The sequence below is a fragment of the Tiliqua scincoides genome, chromosome 1, assembly GCF_035046505.1.
Source record: "Tiliqua scincoides isolate rTilSci1 chromosome 1, rTilSci1.hap2, whole genome shotgun sequence".
NCBI lineage: Eukaryota > Metazoa > Chordata > Lepidosauria > Squamata > Scincidae > Tiliqua > Tiliqua scincoides.
The window spans coordinates 24,531,391-24,554,863 of NC_089821.1; the positions used below are offsets into that span (position 1 = coordinate 24,531,391).

General features: G+C 44.2%; 1 protein-coding gene across 10 annotated transcripts in view; it reads right to left on the reverse strand.

Annotated features, from left to right (window-relative positions):
- DGKZ (diacylglycerol kinase zeta) overlaps positions 1 to 23,473 on the reverse strand; it is a 131,959-nt gene that overhangs the window by 62,807 nt on the left and 45,679 nt on the right. For 4 of the 10 annotated variants that reach the window (XR_010794761.1, XM_066634494.1, XM_066634455.1 and 1 more), the window contains exon 1: positions 7,223 to 7,350. The exons of 2 other annotated variants lie outside the window; for them this stretch is intronic. Coding sequence is in view for 2 of the 8 variants with exons in the window: in XM_066634479.1 (XP_066490576.1) it covers positions 21,563 to 21,661 (99 nt within the window). In the remaining 6 variants the exon portion in view is untranslated. Of the gene's footprint in view, positions 1 to 7,222; positions 7,351 to 8,122; positions 8,177 to 21,562; positions 21,662 to 23,473 lie in introns of those variants that run through there. 4 more of the 10 variants (XM_066634479.1, XM_066634465.1, XM_066634448.1 and 1 more) reach the window with 3 other exon arrangements.

Here is a 23,473-nt window from a genome sequence, read left to right on the forward strand (position 1 = left end):
TCAAAAAGGGGGTCCAGGAGCAGCAAGCCCAGAAATTTCCTGGGAACTTACATTTTCCTTTCTACTCAGACTTGTTGCCCGCAAGGGATGCTGGGGACACTACCAGGAGCGTGCAGCTGCAGCTACTGGTAAGCTATATATGCTGGGCTGAGGAATGCATACACAACGCTCCTTAACAAAGTGTCAAATCTGGGAGCAAACTGGTCTGCTACAGTAGCTCTTTGGCTGGTTGATCCGCTTACAACAAAGGAGCATACAGGAGCTCAGGGACACCGTTTTGGGACTACAGCTGCTGCAAAAGCAAGTATTGGTACACATATGACATTTTCCATTCAAGTGTGAGCTTAAATACGATTTTCTGCATAATTTTCTATATTTAAAAGTTTTTAGAGAGACTTGGGAATGTGTTTGGTTTTCTGTATTACTGTATCTAGCTGCTGAGGCCACATGGGGAGGTAAACCTGGGCTGCAAAGACTTTTCCGGCTCTCTCCAACCTCCCACACCCTGTTTTGCCTCTCCCTGGCCCCATTCCGCTCCCCAAAAGGAACTTCGTACCCCCTAATAAAATTCCTCTCTGCAACCACACCGAGCCATCTATCAGATGCAGCAGGCTGAACAGCACAATCAGTAAAACTATTTCTCATGTCTTGCCAAGCAGAAAGCCACCATCTTACCTCCTTAAAATGAACAAGCTCCTTCCGACACAATTTCCATACACTACCACCTTCCATGCTGCAAGCATCAAGCCATCAAAACAATCCTCTCTCCAAAGTCTTACAAACTGCTCTTTTTAATATCTCCCAGCTCCAGACTGTGCAGCAATCATAGATCTCCCAGCTTAACGTTACACTAACGCTGAGCTAATGCCTCAAGAATATGAAAACAAATTGCTCTGGCATGTCTGGGGCTGAGGAACCTTCAGGTGGCCACATTCACACAGTCAAACAGGGAAAGGATGAAGTACTCCTGACCCAACAGCTTCATTCCTTTCCCATGCATCATCCATATCGTACGGCAGCAGGCTCTGGTTTTGCTACTTGTATACCTAGGAGAGGGCAGATGGCAAACATTCTTCTTGCTCAAGCACTCACAAACAACTCACAGATAACTGTCTAGACAAGGCAAAATAGGCTTTAAAACGAATTTGCTGTTGTTTTTAACAACACTGTTAAAACAGCAAGCTGGACTGCAAGTAGGAAAGCCCAATAAAGCACGTTGCAAAATATGTTCATGGATGGTGCTAGATGGGGCTTAATTTGAGCCCAGCCTTGAATCCTGTTGTTCACATTGGTGTAAAAAGTAAAGCAGTGATAAAAAGGAGAGTTCATCTGGGCACATCCAGAGAGTCCCGATTAATCATAGCCCAACACCCCAAATCTGCAACAAGAGAGAAAGTTAGAAGGTGTGACTACAGTGCTTAGCACTGAAATGCCTTAACACAAATGCTGTGCTGAAATGGGGTGAGTATGGTTGTGAACATTTTATATCTCTCTGCTCCTCCACCTTGGCAATTTTTTTCCCTTCAGAGGATGCATGAAAGAAAGTAAAAAAAGTTGCCCCCACAGCTCTCTTCCACATGATGACTCTGAATCTCCCCTAATGTCACACAAGCCCCCTCTCTCACCTTCCCATATATTTTATAGGCTTTTTGCAGCCCACATCAACTACTGCTTCTGTGCCACTGAACTAAATTAACTTCCTACCAGAAACCGTGGGGCTGTTCCTTAGCCAATCAGATTTGGTTGGGCAACAAGATCCTCAACATCCTCAAGCACAAGCAAAGTTTATAGGTAATGCAATTGCTCTGAATAGCTGGGCATCTTCACTGTTTCAAGGAGGAGAAAGTTGAATTTTAAAAACAAAATTGGTCCCAAAACAGCAACCAGTCAAGGGCTGGGGTTCTGAGCTGTCTGTGACAGATCAGGTCTTGGGGTGGTGGTGGACAGGTCGATGAAAGTGTCAACCCAATGTGTGGCGGCAGTAAAGAAGGCCAATTCTATGCTTGGGATCATTAGAAAAGGTATTGAGAACAAAACGGCTAATATTATAATGCTGTTGTACAAATCTATGGTAAGGCCACACCTGGAGTAGTGGGTCCAGTTCTGGTCACCACATCTCAAAAAGGACATAGTGGAAATGGAAAAGGTGCAAAAGAGAGCGACTAAGATGATTACTGGGCTGGGACACCTTCCTTCTGAGCAAAGGCTACGGTGTTTGGGCCTCTTCAGCCTAGAAAAGAGACGCCCGAGGGGGGACATGATTGAGACATACAAAATTATGCATGGGAAGGATCAAGTGGATAGAGAGATGCTCTTTACACTCTCACATAACACCAGAACCAGGGGACATCCACTAAAATTGAGTGTTGGGAGGGTTCGGACAGACAAAAGAAAATATTTCTTTACTCAGCATGTGGTCAGTCTGTGGAACTCCTTGCCGCAGGATGTGGTGACGGCATCTGGCCTGGATGCCTCTAAAAGGGGATTGGACAAGTTTCTGGAGGAAAAATCCATTAAGGGTTACAAGCCATGATGTGTATGTGTAAACTCCTGATTTTAGAAATGGGCTATGTCAGAATGCCAGATGCAAGGGAGGGCACCAGGATGCAGGTCTCTTGTTATCTGGTGTGCTCCCTGGGGCATTTGGTGGGCTGCTGTGAGATACAGGAAGTTGGACTGGATGGGCCTATGGCCTGATCCAGTCGGGCTGTTCTTATGTTCTTATGCTGTGAAAAGCAATGAGCCAGCACAAAAGGTAAGACTTTAATCAGGAAATGTCTCTCGCCAATCTCCTTTTTTTCCAAATTTCTAACTTTATTATAAGAAAAAACAAGAAAAAAAACACACACAATAGAATGAAAAGAAAAACAAATGTTAAACACTCCAATCTACACCAGAATTTGAACCCTAACATTAATGGGTTGCACCTAACATTAACACCCATGTTTCTCGTCACTAGGACTTCCCTTATTTCTTACACACACACACACACACACACACACACACACACACCCTCTTCCCAGGATTCAAAAAAAAGTTGGTACAACAGTGCATCAAGGACTGTGTAGGTCCCCAGGCTTCTGATCAACACACTTCCTCTTTCCTTTATCGTGAAAAAGTCTGCTTGTCAGAGGTACTATCTAGAACAGGATTTTCTCCAAAACACAGCACCAAAACAACTCCATTTACCCCTCATTTCTTTCTTCCCCCTTTCTTCCCCCTTGGAAGGGATAAAAGCAAGAAAGAATGGATACAGTGCATTAATGAAAATCAAAAGTGAGACAAACAGTGGATATATAACAGAGGTTAGTATTATATATCCCAGTTTATGGCTACAATGTTCTTTAATATACAAGGGTGGGATGTGAGATTGTCCCAAGAAATGTAGTCATCTCTGTTTTACAACTTTGTGGTGATCTTGCTTTCCTTCCTCCACTATTAGTGCAGGGGGATGTTCTATAGTCTTAGAGATATCTTGAATATAATCCAAAAATCTACAGCAATCATAGAGGTAGCCCCCCAAAATACTGCAATTGCGGAGGTCCCCCCAAAAATCTACAGCAATCATGGAGGTCCCCCATCCTATGATTTGTCTCCACCAACAAATGTTAAAATTCTTTGCATCAACTCAGCTGATTTATTTGGACAGTCTTCCATCCCACTGCTGTACATGAACAATGTACAGCCTTGAACTCAAAATGAAACTTGAGATCTCTGAAGGTAAAATGAATGGATACTGTTCTATTACCTAGACCAGGGAAGGTCCCCAGAAGGAATTCAATATAGTCCCTGGTGGTTCTACTAAGTTTTTAGTCAAGATATGGTAAAAGATGTTTGCCTATATAGTCTCAGTCATGATGAGGAAAAACCACCACAATCAACTTGTCAGTCAGTTACATTTATTTGTTCATAACCAAAGGTCATTGTAAAAATGTCACACACCACAGACCTCCCCTAAGAGGCTGATATCTTTGAGAAGGCATGTGTGTGCATTTTCAGCTTGTAAAAAAGTTAAGAGATGCTTTGGACTTTAAAATATTGCATCTCTTTCAAACATTGTGTGCAACATGTAAAATGTACATATGCACATGTTTGTCTGTGAACCCCTGACTGCTAAGTTAGTGCAAACTTTTGTTTTGGAGCCCTGGTAACCTTGAAGAGATTTCTGGCCTTAAGTCTTCAGCTGGAAAACAGAGAAGCCCCTGAGAAAATACAATTTGGTTACTTCTCTGTTCAAGCTAAATCAAGTGCCTCAAAAAAATTTAGCACACAAGGGCAAGAAGAAGAGCCAGATTGTAGTGTTATCTAGTACAGTTGCCAACACCTGCATTCCTAAGTCTTTTTTTTAGTCAGTAGAAGGGAGCAGGTGAGGCCACCTGAGGATCATCACTGGTTTTAGGGCGCAATTCTAACCCCTTATGTCAGTGCTTTCCAGCACTGGCATAGTGGTGCCAATGGGGCATGTGCTGCATCCTGCAGTTGGGTGTCACTCACAGAGGCCTCCTCAAAGTAAGGGAATATTTGTTCCCTTACCTCAGAGCTGCATTGCCCTTATGTCAGTGCTGGAAAACACTGACGTAAGGGGATTGGATTGCGCCCTCAGTCTATAACTTGGAACTGTAGTACACGTCAGATGGCTATCATGTTGTGGGGGGGGGAAGCCATTTTAAGCCATCATGAAATGCATCATGGCATTACGCAGATCAGGCAGTCGTCCGCCCGTCCCGTCCCGTCCGTCCGTCCCCCCCGCCTGCCCAACATTAAATTGTGAGTTTCTGGTGGAACTGGGACCAAAAAAAATAGTGTGACACACGACATGGAGAAAACCACTGATGCAAGTGGTTATCCACTTTATATGAAGCTCGCCAGATAGCACGATTAAGGCGGGATCTAAACATGAGGAGGAGCAGAACTGATAAGAGTGGAAAATATCATCGTCTGTAAAGCAAGCGAGAGAAACAGACTTTTAAAATAAAGTGGCCTAATGTTTAAAAAAAACAAAAACTCTCACACAAAAGTCCTCTGGGATTGCAGGGAGCAACCAGCCACAATCTTTCTCCCTGCTGTGGTAGTTTTACTAATTTTGAATACTATCCTACCTACAGTTCAAAGTGGTACAGTCCATTCCACCATCACCAGAGACAACCACCATATCATATTCTGCTACACCAGGTCTTAAAAGTGATGGCTTTCTTGTGTCTGAAACATTTGTACTGGCCCCTGCTCAAAGTCATTCAGAACTAGCTTATATGCTATGAGATGATTCTTGGCATTTGCAGGGGTTCCGTTCCCAGAACCCCCAAGGATGCCAAAAACCGTGGATAATGAAATCCATGGTCCCAATCTATTTTTTTGAGGCATGGGGAGGTTGCGCATGGCCTTCCCACAACTCAGAAAGCCTACCGGAGCCTTTTTGCAGGCACTTCAGTTTTTGAAAAAATGAGAAGTGGCATCCAGAAGGCTCCTGCAGGCATTCTGAGGCACAAGGAGCCTGCACATGGGCCTCCTTGTGACTTAGCAGACCTTCTGGATGTGACCTCTGGTCACATCTGGGAGGTCCTCAGTGAGTCCTCCAGTCGAACCTGTGGTGGGTCAAATCCACAGATAAAGAGGACCCATTGAATTGTCACTTAAAAAACTATTTAGAAGTGTCACCCTAGGGCACATCACCTGTAATCTTGAGGGAACTTCAAAGTTCTTCAGAAGTTCAGTCCGCAAATATTTCAGATACAAAATTAAGAGGAAAACTGGAGTTGGCAGTTCTGGAAACCGGGGGGGAGGGGGCAGGGAGGGAGAGAGAGGGGGGGTGTAGAAATAGGCATGAGAAAGGACAGAAGGAAGCTAGCATGAAGTCTCCATAAAGAAATTCCCATTCAGGGGGTTCTTTCTTTGCAAACACATAGTTCTTATCTTACAGAAGTAAATTTAGCCAGGCTATGGCTGAAGGACTTGCTCTTTACAACTGGTTTGTGTAAAGATAGCAGCTGTTGGTTTACAAATCCCTTATGACAGAAGATGGAGGGGGGCAGGATTGGAGGAGGAAGAGAAGAATTTTCTTCCTTATGGGTTCCAGCAAAGAATCTGGACAGCTCGCAAGAAAGCAACACACCCCAGAAACACAGAAATTAATTCTGATTTGCCCACACAAGTACCAGGCTTGTCAGCAGCTGGTAAGAAGAAAAAACTGTCAGTGTCTCTTACAACTGGGTACAAAGATCCAGAGGCATGTTCTGAAAAAACTGTAGCGACAGATTCCCTCTGTCACGTTGGGTCCTAAACTTTCTCCTGTCCTCTTCATTATTCAGAAAATTAACACACAATGAGGATGCCCAACTAAGCAAGGCTGCCGCCATTATTCCCCGAGTCCCATCTATTTGCTGAACATACTACAGTCTGGTTCATAACTCATATTTTAAATAAATTAAACATATTATGCAGCGACTTAAAACGCTGTCTGCATTTCTATGCAACAAAATGTTTGTATGAACCACCTTTGACTTGAAAAAACTCAAAAGTTAGCAGATCAGAACAAACTGATCATTTATAGTGTTTTTTTCTGACCAGAGGCTCAAGTTTTCCAACATGGAGATGGAAACATGCAAACTCCTCAGCCCATGAAAATAAAAGCTTAGAATGCAAATGCAATTGCACCGACTTCCCATTCTCCCAAAACTCAGCTTAGCACTATGCAAAGACTACACCGTGTTAAAATGCAACTTGCAAATTGGATGCAAACTTGTTGTGATATAAAATACACATAAGGTCGGTTTGGACCGCCAGATAAGATTCAAGCAGCCTCAGAAAGAGTGCGTGGGGTGGGCCATCTCTCTTTCAAGGCTGGGTTCACACAATACAGGGGGAAAAAATTAAAGGGATCTCATCTCTCCCTTAAACAGAATATGCAGGAGACCCTAAACTGCAATTCCTTCAGAACTATAGTAGCAGGCACAGCAATGTTGCCCCATATCAGACCACCCCTTCTTAAACCTTTTGAAGCCACTGCTAGTTTTCAATTATGTTTTTTTACCCCAAGACTCTCATCCTAGCCTCCTACTATCACCATGTTCCTTTGCCATGGAGTGAGGATTATTTCTCACAGAGATCCAATCCACCCACCCTTAAAACCTTCTCATTTCCTCTTTCCAAATGGCAAAACCTAAGCAGGGAACATTAATGCAGGGGAGGAGGAGGAAGATGAAAGGGTTGGCAGAGGCTTTGTGACCTGATCTGAAGCTGATGACGGGAGTCCCTGCAGGTGAAAACCCTGGAGAAGCAGTCGGCAGTCAGAGGAGAAGCTGCCAGCCCTGTACAGATCCAGTCCTAGTTTGGAGAGAGAGGTCTCTGTTTATCCCTCTGCCTCCTCCCCATGCTGCAAATCATGACAGCCCTTTTTAAAATAACTAACGACACTTCCTCCTTGCAGCAGCTATGGGGGCGGCTACCTCTAAGAGAGGGCGGGAATAGAGAGAGAGAGAGAGAGAGAGAGAGAGAGAGAGAGAAATGCACACACACACTCTTACTAACCCCAGTTAGGTTCAGTAGAAACGGTTCTTGCAAATTAAGAAATAAACCAGCAACAAAACTACATTACTTATGAACTAACCAGCTACAGTATTTTGTACGTTGTCAACCTGAAACCCCAACAGATTCATGCATGTCCCTATGCACACAATTTGATTCAAACACACTCTCTTAACCTCAAAAAATGTTTTAAGCATTGTGACAGTATCCCCTATAAAGGGGAGAATCTGAGAATCCCCAGCTCATGGGAAGACGTCGGGACCACCTCCCATAGGATTCTGCCTCTGTTGCTTTCGCTATCTTTGCCAAAACACTTTTCTGGTTTTCTGGCACCACATCTAGACAACCAAAAAAGTCTATAAAAGATACAACCCAGACTGGATCTTGCAAAACCCAGAAAAACCCAGAGTTTGCCATGCCCGCCACCTCTCATTTAATTGTGCTTAGTTCATAGCAGCTAAGTGCCTTGACCTGCTTTTGCTTCAGCAAAAGGTCACTCTCCTGCCTCACTTCCTTCCCGTCTTCCGTGAGTTGTTTCTCTAGTTAAAGAGGCTGCACAACGATCAGTCACAGCTCTTGCTTTCAAATGATTCTCTGTTACCTGGCAAAATAATGCAGTCTGCCATGTTGGCTTGCTGAAAAACATCCAAACAGCATCAGCAGCACAATGCCTTTATCAGTTGGCCTGAATACAAGGGTATTCAGCAATCCACTGTTGCTATTTTAATTAGCTGAGGAATGGTGACGGGCTAAGAGCCCCACCCACTGCAGCCAAACCAACAGGGCATCAGGTGATTTTCTGCTCCATGACAGCAAAATTATTCCCCTAAGGGGCTTCCTATGCAAGCCAAGAACTCGCAATTGCATCTGCTTTGCCTTCATTAAATAGCTTCTGCTTCTCCTCGTGGACACACCTGCAGATTTAGCCACAGTGAAGGAGAACAAGCAACGTTTAGGGAAGAAAACTCAAACCTACTTCCTCAGCACAAATGTGTACAACCTTCCATGCCACTTTTGCTACATCTCTTTTCCACTGTTTCCTGTTTTGCAGTAGGTTTGGGCCCAGCCAAATTGGGCAAGATGAATATAGTACTCTTGTCCTGATCATCATCACATCAACAATGGCTGTGATACATCCATGTGGATATTGCACCATCAACGTAGTTCTCACTATGTTTAATTGGGGAGCAGGCTTTTTTTTTTTTTTTTTTTGAGTGGAGGAAGACCTGGCTCAAGACCTTCTGGTGACTGCGGCAGCACAAATGCCTGCCCGCTACCCCCTTCCCCAACCTGGTGGCTTGCCAGCCACTATTGCTCCTTCAGCTCCTTGGATTTGAAAAGGAAGAAAGGAATGGAGCAGAAAAGAAAGCAGAGCAGAGAAAAGAGGGTTTGGTTGGAGTGATGCCGTTTCAACCCATCACTCTTCTCTCCTCCACACTATCTTTTCCACTTGTACCTTTTCAAATCCGAGGAGGATGAAAAGTAGGAGAAGCACACAGACACGGCATTTCCTATCAATCCACTGCCCAAGACAACTATATGAGGCAGCTTCAGTCTCAGGCATAGGTGACGGTATCTTCCAACCATCTTGATTCTTCCTTTTAGGCTTTTGTCCTCTTTCTCCTCTGTAAAAGGAAGTCAATCAATCAACTTTTTAATACGCCATCAGTTGGAGCCTCCTTCCAAGTCTGACAGTCTTAATTAATGCACACATCGCTGTGTCTCCATACCAGAAAACAAAAAAATGGCAAGTTCACATGTTGCAGATTCACTGTGCCTTTCAGATCTTCTTTGCACAGGGATACATTTTAACACTGAATGAAGATGCAGGTCTCTTATCCGCTAAGCAACAGAAAATACAAAAAATCACTAATCATTTGGAAGGGCAGAGTAGCCAAGTATGGTTAACTGCAATGCTGAACAGTTAAGTATTTTCTCAGTTTAAAAGTTCACATTTTAATTTGTGGACCCTAAAATTACTGAGCTGATCACTCTTGGGCCTTGCAAGAGTTTAATTAAGGACCACTCAATGCCACAAGTGTACAGATGCCGGTGTTCCCCAAAGTGCAAATGAATTGGGGGCGATCAACTTACATGCACGTGCATCTTTAAAAGTTTATTTGGTTTTATTTATAAGTCACCAAGGAGCTCAAGGTGGCATACATAGTTTCCTTTCCCCCTCCTAATTTTTTCCTCACAACAACCTTATGAGATATGTGGGACAGTCACTTTCTCTCAGTTGTCCTGTGAGGTTCAAGGCCAAGCAACAGTCATGCTCCAAGTCCGATGCTCTAACCGCTGCACCAGCTGGCTCTATGTAGGCACACACAATCATGGAACCTTAATTGAGTCAGACACATGGTTGTTTGCTGTAAATGTAAACAAGTCCTGCTGCATAAAAGGTACAACATCCCTTACACACCTTAACTTGAGGCCTCCTTGAAGTTTACTTCTCACCCTATTTCAAATGTTACATACTTATGCAACTGCTTGCACAAGTACATTGGACAATTTAGCTGGAAAATGTAAACATGGTTACATAGTTGAATCCAACAACTGCTTCGGCTCTACGGCTTTCATTCATTTCAAGGCAGGAACAACCCTTGGTAATCCAAATTCAGAATATGCTGTTGTTCAAAGAATGAACAAGAAAATATCTGCATCTATATCACAAAGCAAAGGCCACAAGATGATTTCAGTGCCAAATACCCTACCCATACAATTCCCGAGTCCATTTCCTCCTGGACCGACAAATAAACCTGACTCATTGTACTGCCGCATAAAAAGCAGGAAAGGAGAAAGTTCTAGAGTGCTCCGCCAACTGTCTTGCTACCGCTATGCTGATGGATATCTCAAAAACCTCACACAGGATATCATTAACTGATGTGGTGAGTGGAACCTGGGTCCCTGCAGCAGTTACCGTTAGAGATAGAAGCAATAGCCTCTGAAGGTTATCTGCAGATGATGAAAGGCTCAGAGGCTTGTTTCACAGCATTGCACCCTGAGACCAAGAAAGGATGCTGGCTGTCTTATACACCCAAATGGTAAAAACAGCCCCCCCCCCAAATGCAGGTGGGTTTTTCAGCCTATTCCTGTGTGACATTTTGAGAAGGAAAGCACAAGAACATGGGTACTTGCACTGCTTCCCCCAACTGGCACAAGCAAGCTCTCTGAGCATCAGACCTCCTTTACCAGGTTGAAGGGTGATTGTGTAAGTGAGCCGTGGTTGGTTCACTGATACACAAGTACCACAATGAGATTCCACTGGGGAAGGGCAAAAATAGGACTGGTGAGTAAAAGACAGCGGCTGGCCCAATCAACTGAAATTCAAATAACTAGAATATCTCTTTCCCAATCCCATTGAAGCAAGTCTCAGCAAGGAGTGCAATGGAGAAGGGGGTGTGCATTGTAGATAGTTTTTCTCGTGGCTTTTTAACAGAAGGATTGCAGTTGCAGGTATTCTTCTTAAAAGCCCCAGCTGCTACAGTGGTAAGCACATAAGTTCTCTCCAGAGCTAACTCCTGCAACAAGATAGCTTGCAAATGTGATTTTCAACGTCCCAAGGGAATTTAAATACCCTTACACAATTAACTTCGTTATTGGATCATCAACATCAACATCAACATTTGCTCGGGTAACTGGAAGAAAGTAACGTACATTCCAGGACTTCACAGAGCTCTTCTTCAGGCTCTTAAGCTGGAAAGACTGAAATCTTTCCTCTTATGGAAGCTAAGACTGTCACCTGACTGATTAAAACATGTTTAGAGAAATCTTAATTGATTACTCAATCAATTGATTACTTCTGTATTATTTTACATATGAGAAAAGAAGCAGTTCTAAACAGTAGCATAGCCAAACGGGGGGTGGCCTGGTAAGTACAGCAGGTGCCACAATGCGCCGAGTAACACCCCCCCCACTTGCTGCCACAGCCATTCTAGGTAGCAGTGGAAACATGGATGCATGAGTGCCTGCACACTGCTGCTGCTGCCCCGAACGGCTCCAACAGTTTGTGGGAGGGGATGCTTACACAGCACATTGCAACACCTGATTTTTTACTGCACCGCCCCCCGGCTACGCTACCAGTTCTAAAGAATAAACCATACTGTCTTTGCTTCTAGATGATGCATCTAAAAGATTAGTAGTTGGCAACCTTCAGTCTCGAAAGACTATGGTATCGCACTCTGAAAGGTGGTTCTGGAACAGTGCCTAGTGTGGCTGAAAAGGCCAATTTGGGAGTGACAATCCCTTCCACACCGGGAGCAAGTGCAGTCTGTCCCTGGTCTGTCTCCCTGGCTATGGGCCTTCCTTCTTTGCCTCTTAGCCTCAGACTGTTGGCCAAGTGTCTCTTCAAACTGGGAAAGGCCATGCTGCACAGCCTGCCTCCAAGCGGGCCGCTCAGAGGCCAGGGTTTCCCACTTGTTGAGGTCCACTCCTAAGGCCTTCAGATCCCTCTTGCAGATGTCCTTGTATCGCAGCTGTGGTCTACCTGTAGGGCGCTTTCCCTGCACGAGTTCTCCATAGAGGAGATCCTTTGGGATCCGGCCATCATCCATTCTCACGACATGACCGAGCCAACGCAGGCGTCTCTGTTTCAGCAGGGCATCAGTATTGGCAACCTTCAGTCTCGAAAGACTATGGTATCGCGCTCTGAATAGCAGGGCATACATACAATATATACATACAATATACATACAATATACATACAATATATACAATATATATATACAATATACATACAATATACATACAATATATACAATATATATATACAATATACATACAATAGCAGGGCATACAATAGCAGGGCATACATGCTAGGGATTCCAGCACGTTCCAGGACTGTGTTGTTTGGAACTTTGTCCTAAAAGATTATGCTTTTGGTATTGTAAAGATTAGATATTGCAGTAACCATCTTATTTATTTACAATATTTTTATCCTGCCTTTCTACGCAAAGGATTCAAAGTTGCATTTTCAGAAGGTATAGAAAAGGCATTTTATCTTCTCTCAGGTGGTAGGGAACGCTTCTTAAAACAGGAGTGACTATCTGCAGTTTTTATACGTACAGGTACTAGTGCTAAAAATAATTTTAATGCATTTACAATCTGCTTACTGATTAATTGGGAGCACCGCTTTAGCTAATTAAAATGCTTTTAACCTATTAACTGTCTACAGCACAATTCCAATTAAAAACAGCTTCAAGGAGAACTCCCACTTTTCGTGCCTTATTCTTAGCACAGGAGAAATTAGCCTCTGCCACTGGCATTCAAGGAAAAACAGGTCAGAACTTCAGAACTTCTGTATAGTGCTCACATCTAATAAGCCCCAGTTAAGTCAAACTATTTTCTGTAAATTATTTTTCCGTATCCCAGTTAAGTTAAACTATAAGTTAAACTATTTTCTGTACCATAAGATGTTAGGGAAGCAGAGGAGACTACAAGAGTCAAGGTCCTAACCAGAGTCTAGTCCAAATCCTTTCAAACTTTAACACTGGGACCCACTTTTTAGAATGAGAATCCATCAGGACCCACTTGAACTGATGTCGTGACCGGAAGTGATATCATCAAGCAGGGACATTTTTAACAATTCTAGGCTGCAATCCTAACCACATATACCCAGGAGTAAGCCCCATGGACTATTTAAAAGCATATACAGAGTAGCCTGTTAAAAGTTCAGATCTGTAACATTTTCCCAAATACAGTCACATATCATGGTAGCATCGTATAAAATATTAAAAATAAAATATTGAAATGAATGGGGACCCACCTGAAATTGGTTCATGACCCACCTAGTGGGTCCTGACCCACAGTTTGAGAAACACTGCTCTATTCTTTCTAAAAATCTCTCCTAGCAGAAAAAAGTCTGTTTAGTACCATTTTATGTACAGTAAAGGCCAACAGAAGCTCAACCCTGATTGGAGGTCCTTGATTAGGCTGACCAGGGCTCCTGAGAGCTGAGACTGTGCCTAGGGCAAGATGTTTGATTGTCCCCCCTCCCTTTCCTAAATGCATTGGGTTAATAGAAGTGCATTGAAAGTGGATTTAAGTTATAGTCAGAAATCTGGACCCACCTGCCAATGTGGTATGAGCTGCCATACTCAATGGGAACACAGCCCTGGATAGGCTAAAATTGAGGTACCCAAACTATCCGTGGATTTCACATCCACAGATCTGGCTTAATGTGGGTCCCCTGAACCTGTGCTATCCAGACTTGGTCCCACCCGAGCCCTCCGAAGGCGACCAGAGCTGTGCTCTGGTTGCCTCTGGAGGGCTTCAGAATGGCCCATAAGGCAAAAAAAAAAAAAGTCACTTCCAAAAATGTCACCTCCTGTTTCCCAAGGGAAACCAGAACTAGCATTTTTTTGGCACACACTTTAAGGGCCATTCTTAGACCCACACCTCTGTGGGCTTCAGAAAGCCCTCCAGAGGCAATCGGAGCAGAGCTCCTGCAACATTCAGAGGTTTTTAGGGGCAAAAAACCATGGATCTGCTTATCCATAGTTTTCACTATCCACGGGGGGGGGGGGGGGTCGGGGGTCTGAGAATTGACCCCTCACAGATAACAAGGCCCCACCTATAAATAGTTTGTGTTATCATGGCCTGGGCCCCATGGATTTTGTCCCTCCCATCCTGGCCTGATGCTGACCAAACTCATCTCATAAACTGTCCAGAATTTTTAGACCCAGCAGGTTCTGTGCAGGGAAGCAGAGGTGGAGAAACAGAGTTGGTAACCTAGTGGAAAACTTAGCAAACCACCCTCCTATAGTTTTCATGTATCCCTCCCTCATTCCACAACAAGCAGAGCGACCATCCTGAAACCTCCAACCCCATCCGGCAGCAAAATAGTGGTGGTGATGGGATGGAAATGAGAAATAAGCTGAATGAAAAACAGGTTGGCAGGTGGAAGAGCCCCTTAGATACCCTTGCTCAGAACCATCAGAAATCTGGACTCGCCTGCCATTGTGGTATGAGATGCCATACTCATTGTGTCCCCAGAACCAAGGTGAGCCTAGCATCACACCAAGTCTGGGACATAACAGAACATAAGCACTCTGTGCATGATCAAACTCTTACTCTGAAAAAATGAAACATGTCCGTGAAAGTTTAGTCATCCTTCGTACATTCTACTGCTCTGGTGAGAGCTGAGCGAGTCCCTTCCCTTAAACATACATGTGGTTTGGACAGAATGATGAACTGTGGTCTTGCCTCCTGCAGCCCAGTCCTGCAGTGTAAGCTTCTGTCTCACATTTTCAAGCAAAAAGATGAAACAAAATAAACCACAGCACTCACAGACAATATTTCAGATAAATGCAGACCAATGCCAACAATGCAAATGAAGTCGAATCTTCTACACATTTGGATTCTCAGAACGTCACAAAGAGACAGTGACATGATCCAAGTCCGGATGGGGACAACAATGTTGTGAGAATTAGCGATGCGTGTTGGCCCCATCAACTGACCTCTTCTGGAGAAGGCTAGGAAGTGGTCAGGTGGAAATGGCAACCACACAGCTCCAATGGTGACACAGCCCCTGGGTGACCTTGGGCCAGTCATCACCACTCAGCCCCACCTACCTTGCAGGCTTGTTGTGAGGACAGAAGGAGGAAAGGAACTATGTAAACTGCCCTAAGCTCCCTAGAGGAAGTATAAAAAAGTGAAAAATAGTTAAGATAGTAGTTAAAATGTGAAAAATAGTTAAGATTCCAGGGCAAAGATTGCTTATAGGAAAGGCAGGAGCCCATTTGCCTCAGTATGCAAATACAAAAAAAGACAAAAAAATGTAAGACATACTGTATTTACAATGTTCCGAGAAGTTTTTAATAGTGTTATGCATTTTATGAGGTAGACAAAATTCTTCTGAGCTATTTTTAAAGAACAGGATATAAGTGCAAGTTAATCTATTGTAGCAATCTCCATTTTATCATTCCCCCACCACCAATTTGTAAGAGTTTATTTATCTGTATTGATTCATGCTATTTTTATCTCAGCCTTCCAGTAAGAGACTCTTGTTGGTATACATGATTTCCTCCTCCATGTTTTATTTTCAAAACAACCTTGTGAGGTAAGTTAGGTTGAGTGTCTTGTCCATGGTCACTCATTGGGAGCCATGTCTGAGAGGGACTTTGAACCCAGGTTCTTCTGGGTCCTGGTCTCACACTAATTACCACACCACACAGCTAGAGTTAGCCTTTTTCTAAGTGACTGAAAAAATACTATTAGCTTTTTCCATGAGACATGGGATTTGAGGTTAGAGAAGCTACATGCTTCACCTGCTCTGAACATTTTGAATAGTGGATATGTTTAAAGACACATTTATGCATACAAGAGAAAGCAACACAATATTCCATCTACTCTGTTGAGCATTAGCTTTCATGGGGACTGCCTCCAGTGATTCACAAATAAAGGAAATGCTTAGTTGGGGGTGGGTGGGGGAAGACCTACTGTGTTCCATGAGACCTCTGAATGATGCTTCAGCATGGGCTGCAATCCTATACGTGCACCATGAAGTAAAATCCCTACTGAAATCAATGAGACTTACTTTCAAATAAAGATGTGTAGCCGTTATATGGCAATTTAAGGGCAGGGAGCGCTCTAGCAAAGTTTGGGAACTCTCTCATTACAAAGACCCTGCCAAATGCACACTTTAAAATATATGTGATGAGCTCAAAGGTGATGGGACAGATAGGGGAAAGAAGATTCTCTTGCCTAAGTGGTCTGTTAGCATGCAAGAATACCTTTTCTGGACATAGGTACAGATCAAGTACAGGATTCAGAAGAAGGCTCACTTTCTGACAGTGGATTCACTTGAAATACATACAGTGCTCCCTTCATACTGCTACAACTTACCTTACAGAGAGCAAAACAACTCTAGTTTACCTATATACTCTTCACAGATATTTAGAGAGGAGAACTAGGGGAGTAAACAATATCTAATCTAAGTTATTCACACTTTATAGCACCTGTCGTAACAAAACAAGGGATTGCAGATGCACAGTAAAAGGAAAGCAGCTTATTAACGAATAAGCTTAATGCTCTGAGCCCTAGAGTATGGGGAGACATCCTGTGTAATAGTGAACCCTCTAAAACCAGGCATCGCAAAGACAGGACCTTCTTAGTAGTGGCATGATTAGTAATGGCATTATATGCGGGAATTATCTCCCCAGGGAGATACGCGTGGCTCCCTCTTCTACAGTTGTTAAATGCAGTTGTGAACTATACTCTTACTAAACCAGAATGGTGTTATTGGATTTTAGAGACTGCCTTTATTTGTATTGTGTATTTATTCATTGGTTTCATTGTTTTTAGTTACTGTGAGCCATCTTGCGTCAGTTTTTAAACAGGGAATGGAAGGATAACACCCCCACCACTAAAAGAGAGAAAGATGAGGTAAGGTATAAGAAGGTAAGGGAGAGATTATCAAAATGAGAATTTGTAGCACTTGGGACAGGAAAGCAATAAGATTTTGGAGAAACTGAAGAGGATTTAGCAAAACTAAGGATATGTGGGGGCGTTAGGGAAATTGGAGAGAGGACACAGCAAACAAGAACATAAGAAGAGCCCTGCTGGTCAGGCCAAAGGCCCATTTAGTCCAGTTTCCTGTAACTCACAGTGGACTACCAAATGCCTAAGGAGCACACAAGACAACAAAAGGCCTGCATCTTGGTGACACTCCCTTGCACCTAGCATTCTGAGGTAGCTTACTTATAAAACCAAAAACCCATCATGGCTTGTAACCTGTAATGGAATTTTCCTTCATAAAATTATCCAATCTCCTTTTAAAGGCTTGTAGGCCACGTGCCATCATCACCCTGTGGCAAGGAGTTCCACAGTTAATTACGCACCAAGAAATTTTCTTTTGTCTGTTCTAACTCCTGAAACACTCAGTTTTAGTGCAAGTCCCCTGGTTCTGGTGTTGGGCAGCAAAGCAGCTGCCAAATGGTTCTTGAAGGTTTTCCACCCAGTCCGCTTATGGGGTAAGACCTTGCTTAGCTTCAGTGGCAGAACACATGTAAATGAAGGGCATTTCCTCAATTACTTGGGCATCTTGCAGACCACAGTGCATCCATTTGCAATCCCGAACCATCTTCCACTTCTCCGTTTTCCACTTGCAGGGCCAGTGGGGTGGGGGTGCAATATAATCCCTGGCAACAGCAAGGTCAGCATGAGACCCCACCCCCACCAAATAATCCCTGCTGCTTGCTAAAAAGAAATGTGGTGCTCTTCTGAATGAAGCAGAAGTGGGAAAACAGCAGCAAGCATCATCAGAGGCACACAGATAAGTAAGTTGTCTCTTGGCGTAGAGGGGAAAGGGGGAATTTTTTTCCTCACAAGATGCGGCGGGGGGGGGGAGGGAAAGAAGATCAAGGTTTTTTCTGGACAGCTCTAAAGCAAAGGACAGGGGCTGCCTTCACTTGTACCTTCCCTGGTGTGGCTGATGGAAACACTTAACAGATGGGATGTGCTACAGGGTTAATTGCATCCATGCAGCCTGAGAGAGCTCTCTCAGGAGGGAAGCTGACAAGTTCTCATTAACAGCTTCCCTTTTTAAATGAACTTCCCCTGAGAGCAAGGCTGAGTGTCAGAAAAAGCAGGGGAGAGACTAATGAGTAAATGCTATGGAGGGTGCTGCACTCTACAAAAGGCGCAAGCCAGTAGCTTCCTCCCCGCTTCGCAGGGGAGCCTCTGCAGGACTCCCTTCCCAAAGAGAACATTCTGACAATGACCTAGCTGGGCTCTCTATTAGCTAGGTGGGAGGGTCAGGGGAAGGAAGGGAGATAATAGCTTGCAAATATCTGAAGTGAAACTATTTCTCATGATTTCCAGAAGGGTAGCTGTGTGATGTCTGTTGAAAAAGAGTCTTACAGTACCTTAAAGTTCGACACTTTTTTTTTTAAACATAGCATACAGTGTGCTACAATATGCTTACGTGACAATAAATGTATGAGAACCAATGCATTTAGCACAGTATAAACATATTGTGGTATGCTGTAAAAAGTCAGCTTTTTTAAGGTGCTTACAAGACTTTTTGTTCTCTTTACTAATGTGAAATTAGGAATTTAGCACTCACTCTCTCTCTCTCGCACATACACATACACCATCCAGATTTTTACTTAAGGGAAATATTTGGAGTCTAAACTTTTTTTTTTAAACCAATGTCTGCCCTCACCCCCAAAATGCATGCATGGCCCAGAGGATCACTTATGCCCTCTGGTGTTGAAAATGTAATTCCACACCTCCCAAGTCTTAATTCCTACCAAGTTAAGTAGGATGGTGGTAATAATTCCTAATGGATCAACTTTTATTGGTGAAAGAACTGCAGTATCAAACTATTTTTCAGGTTACTCAGAGGACACATAAAGCTTTAAGATTTTTCCATAAGCCTGGATTCATGTGCTCATGGGAAAGTGGTCCTCCGGGTGCTCTGCCCTAAGACATAATTCAGTTCAGCTCCACATAACCATTCTAAAGGGAGCCGAGTGAATCAGAGTTTGCATCTGTGAGAGAATTCTCTGTTGACTGCTTCGCTATGAGCCAGATTGAATCAGAACAAAAGAAAAAAAAAAACCCTACATAACCAGTTACAGGACTGAGGTTGTTCTAATTATCCCCAAATCAGGGATATCTTCAGACCCCATATAGCAAATGGTGGGATTTCATCACATGAAATGCCATGATGCTTTGTGATGGACTTAACCCAGTGGGGTTCATGAAAGAGGCACTGTGGTCTAGTGCTTTGGGTAACTAAATAGGAAGGGTGTATTGCAGGAGATTACTCTGAATCGCTCAAACAACTGAAGGTATGCCAAAGAACTAGCAATGATTTAAGCAGTACCGAGTTACAGACAACTGTGGGATCAAAGTAGATGACATCTACTTGCCATTTGAACATTGGAGAGATTACAAAGGCCAACACACATTTTGCTTCCTTAAACGTTACACAAATTCCTGGGTATATTTGGGGTGCTGATTCCAAAAATGGCATCCATTTTGCCTTATCACATCTAGTTTTGAAGACACTGCATAGTCTCTTTAGTGAATGGTTCAAGCAGCTTCCTCATGAGGAAGTCTACACCATGGCTCCTTCATGAGGAAGCTGCTTGAACCATTCACTAATGAGGCTATACTGTATCTCCAAAACTAGACATGATAAGACAAAACGGATGCCATTTTTGAAATTGGAACCCCAAATTAATATCAAACCATCATAAAATTTGGGAAAAACTTTTCTGACCCTCAATTTTGTGGGCCTGTGTTATATTCAGTTACTTGACAAGGGGCCTTTGGCAGCTCCACAAGTTGGAAATTGCTGCAAATGTTGCCTGTTCATGGGAAAAAGGAACTTGGTTCCCTAGGCTACCCACCAGATGGGGAACTCCCAATGGCCTTTACTCACCCACCTAAAAGTCAGGCATAGAGCAGGGGTGTCAAACTCATTTCATACAGCAGGCCAGATACCATTCATTATGTCTGCTGAGGGCTAGAAGTGATGCCATTAAGCAAGTCAGAACCAGAAATAAACACTTTTTTTCTCACTTAGGAACTCATTAGCTGTAAGTGTCCAAAGAGAAAATAAGCAAATTTTGATCATATTTTCATGATATGGGAGAGCCCAAAAATCATGTTGGCTGCTCTTTCAGAAGCAGGAGCAGCTGATGGTGGTGCTGGGAGAGACTGAGGGCCGGATAAAGAGCTTCCATGGGGTGCATCCAGCCCCAAGGCTTCATGTTTGATACTGCTACATTAGAGAGAACACTGGAAGCCTGACCCTCCACTTCTGACATGTAACAGCAGAGGGACGAAAGAGAGAGAGAACTCATTTCTGCCAGAAGAAGAGCTCTGTGGAGACTGTTAACATTCACCTTGTTGAGCAGCCCACCTCCCCCTCTGTGATCAGAAGCAAGACAAGTGAGAGCCTGTGTGTTCAGGTCAACACTGGTGGGACAGCATCAGTACAGTAAAACTAGGATGTTGTGAGCTTTCACAGTGGGTCTTCTTGTGCATTTGTGGAGCGAAATTTAAACAGCATGGCTTTGTGAGTTTGAGGGAAGGAGCCTAAAGCCGCTGCCTGTGTGTGTGCTGAGGAAAGTAGCTGATGCAAAGAGAAAAGCAAACCTTTTAAGTAGCTGGGGGGGGGGGAGCAGTGTGTCTAACACCATGGCTCTGTGTGTTTGAGGGAAGGAGCTGGAACATGAAGGCAATGCAAATGTAAGGCTTTAGGGAGCTTCCAGCTTCTGGCAGTGCATTTAACATAACAATGAGGCCTAAAGAGAACAGTAGGCACTTAAATCACCTTTTAGAGAAGGGAACAGCTTAGTTTTGTGGCAGACATTGAGGTCTTGGAACAAATTACCAAAAAACAAGGCATTATTGGGCCCACATAACAATATTTTCACAATACAGTGGTGTCTCCAGACAGATCAATGTAAAGTGGGGGGGGGAGGGGTCCACTGTACATTGCCTAGTTGTCAGCATAATGGAAGTGAGCAGGAATCCACAAATGCACTTGCCCCTTCCAATGTGGGAGAGTGGAGAAAATGAACCAATACGGAAGAGGCTCAAGCAGGCTTTAAGGTTTATTATTGTTTGGACCATTCAAGCACAAATTCAAGAAGTGTGGGGATACAGGAAGCTAACCAAGTCATTAGGAAGAGTCCTTGGAGTGGGGGACCAATTCTTTTATCTTTGCTAAGCAGATGGGAAGGCACCTGGTGTCAACTGCCAGGAGAAAGCCTTGCCCAGAAGGTGACTTTGAAGAGATAAAACTTCACTGTACTAAAAACAAAAACACCCCCCCCCCCCCACACACACAGTATGATCCCAGTTCCAAAGCCAAGCACTGCTCCCCAACGCAAGGGTTAGTGTGAAACATGCAGACCCAGCAAGCAGCCTTTGGTCCAAATGGCGCAGTTAGTGCAGTCTCTAGAAGGTCCCATGGGGCAAGAGGTGGCTGGAAAAAGAGGAGAACCTTTGCTCAGCAGCAGGAAACAAAGCTGCAGTTACCAGCACTACAGAGCTTGGGCAAGCTAGTAAAAATACCACATACTTATACACGGCCGGCCTGCGCTTTATTCTGTGGACTCCCCAACGGTCAGGATGACTGCCCTGGAGGCCAGGCAGGGCATCACTGCGAGACAGGTGGAGTCTGGGGATACAAAGAGAGCGGTCAGCAAGCCCTGGCCATGTCTGTCGTCATGCCATAATACTGCTTCTTGTTTCAGAAAAGTTTTTACCCTGTAATATTGGTCTCCATGACTTGAGTCCAAACCCACTGCAGCAGGGAGAGGCTTACCATACCTCTCTCCTCATAATAGGTAAATGCTCAATGTCAATGACATACCTATAATAAATGGCTGAAGAGAGCAGCAGCGGTGCCCTCGCGTGGGCTGACAATCCTCCCTTTTCCCCATTCTGAAGTCAAAGGGCAGCTCTCTCCCTCAACAGAACCAACCAAGAGCCTTTCACACAACCACCAGTTATTCTAAGAAAAACCACCACTGATCTCAGTTCAGATTCCAACTGGCTGAGATCTGTAAGGGATTAATGATCCAATGGTTCCCATATTGTGAGCTGTGGCTCCCCAGAGAGCCATGGAAACTAGCCAGGGGAGTCACAGAATCCTCGTGAAAAAAAACCTGCTGGCATATACTATGTACAGGATTGTAGTCCTAATGGAGAGCTGCAGCCAAAGGCCTAGTAGGTCAAGGAAGCTGCCAGTTGAAAAGGTTTGGGAACCACTGGATTAATCAATTAAAGTGAGCTGAAAGAGAATGCAACAGTTTTGAGAGTCAACAACCTTTTATAGGTAGTCAAAAACAGTGTTAGCATGGTTACCTCTGGTGAGTAGAGTTCATAAAATGACCCAAAAAATAGTTAGCAAAAAGAGTGGAAGTGGCTTGAAACAGTTTGGAATTTCTTACTCATATAAGCTGAGGTTATAGGCTCAAACTAAACTTGAGATAGAAACACCAAACAGCAGTTTTGTCATCTTATTGCTTTAAAACTTCATTAGACATGGAAAGGAAAGCCCACTGCCTGACAAAGGGCCCAATCCTATCCAATTTTCCACTGCCGGTGCAACCATACCAATGAGACATGCGCTACATCCTCTGGTGGGGAGGCAGTCACAGAAGGCTCCTCAAGATAAAGGAACATTTGTTCCCTTACCTTGGGGCTGCATTGCGGCTGCACCGGTGATGGAAAGTTGTATAAGACTGGGCCCTTAACCATCAGAAGTAGGGTGAAGCCTTAGGGCAGGGTTTTTCAAACTGGGACTTCACGACACCCCAGCCTGCGGGCCCTGGCCCCTGCCCCCTTAAGGGGCAGGGGCAGCCTGGAGGCAGGAAGGAGGCAGCGGCGCGATCCCCAGGATCGCGCTGCTCAGGGGGGCTGCAGGGGCTTGGGCACACGTACCCAAGCCCCTGTAGCCTACCGGGGTGCGGGGAGCCCGGCACGACCTGCAGTAGGGCTCCCCACAGCAGTGAAAGTGGATGCGGAACAATCGCGCTCCACTTAGTGATCCTGGGGATCGCACCGTTGCCTTCCCCAGCCCCTGCTGCCTCCCCCCTCCTGCCCACGCAAGAACTTAGTGGCTCTCAAACTCTCCCAGAGAGTTTGAGAACCACTGCCTTAGGATCATAAACTCTCTCTCCAAGAGTCATAAACCCTCTCTCTTTCTCTCCAAGACTTTTGGCATGGAAGCTTTTGGGGCCAGAACAACAACAAATATGCCTTAAGATTATGGCTGCAACATTTAACTGAGTAGTTCAATGAATTCACTTAGCAGCTTTTGATTAACTGGGGGCATCTTTTAAAAAATGCTGCATGATTGCTGCATTAAAAATAACAATTTTAAAAATACGGCTGACAAAAGCTGTGAATCCGGTTGCAGGCTGGAAGAGGCATTCCTGCTTCCCTCTCACACAGGAAGCAATGACTTCTCCAAGATACTGGAAGA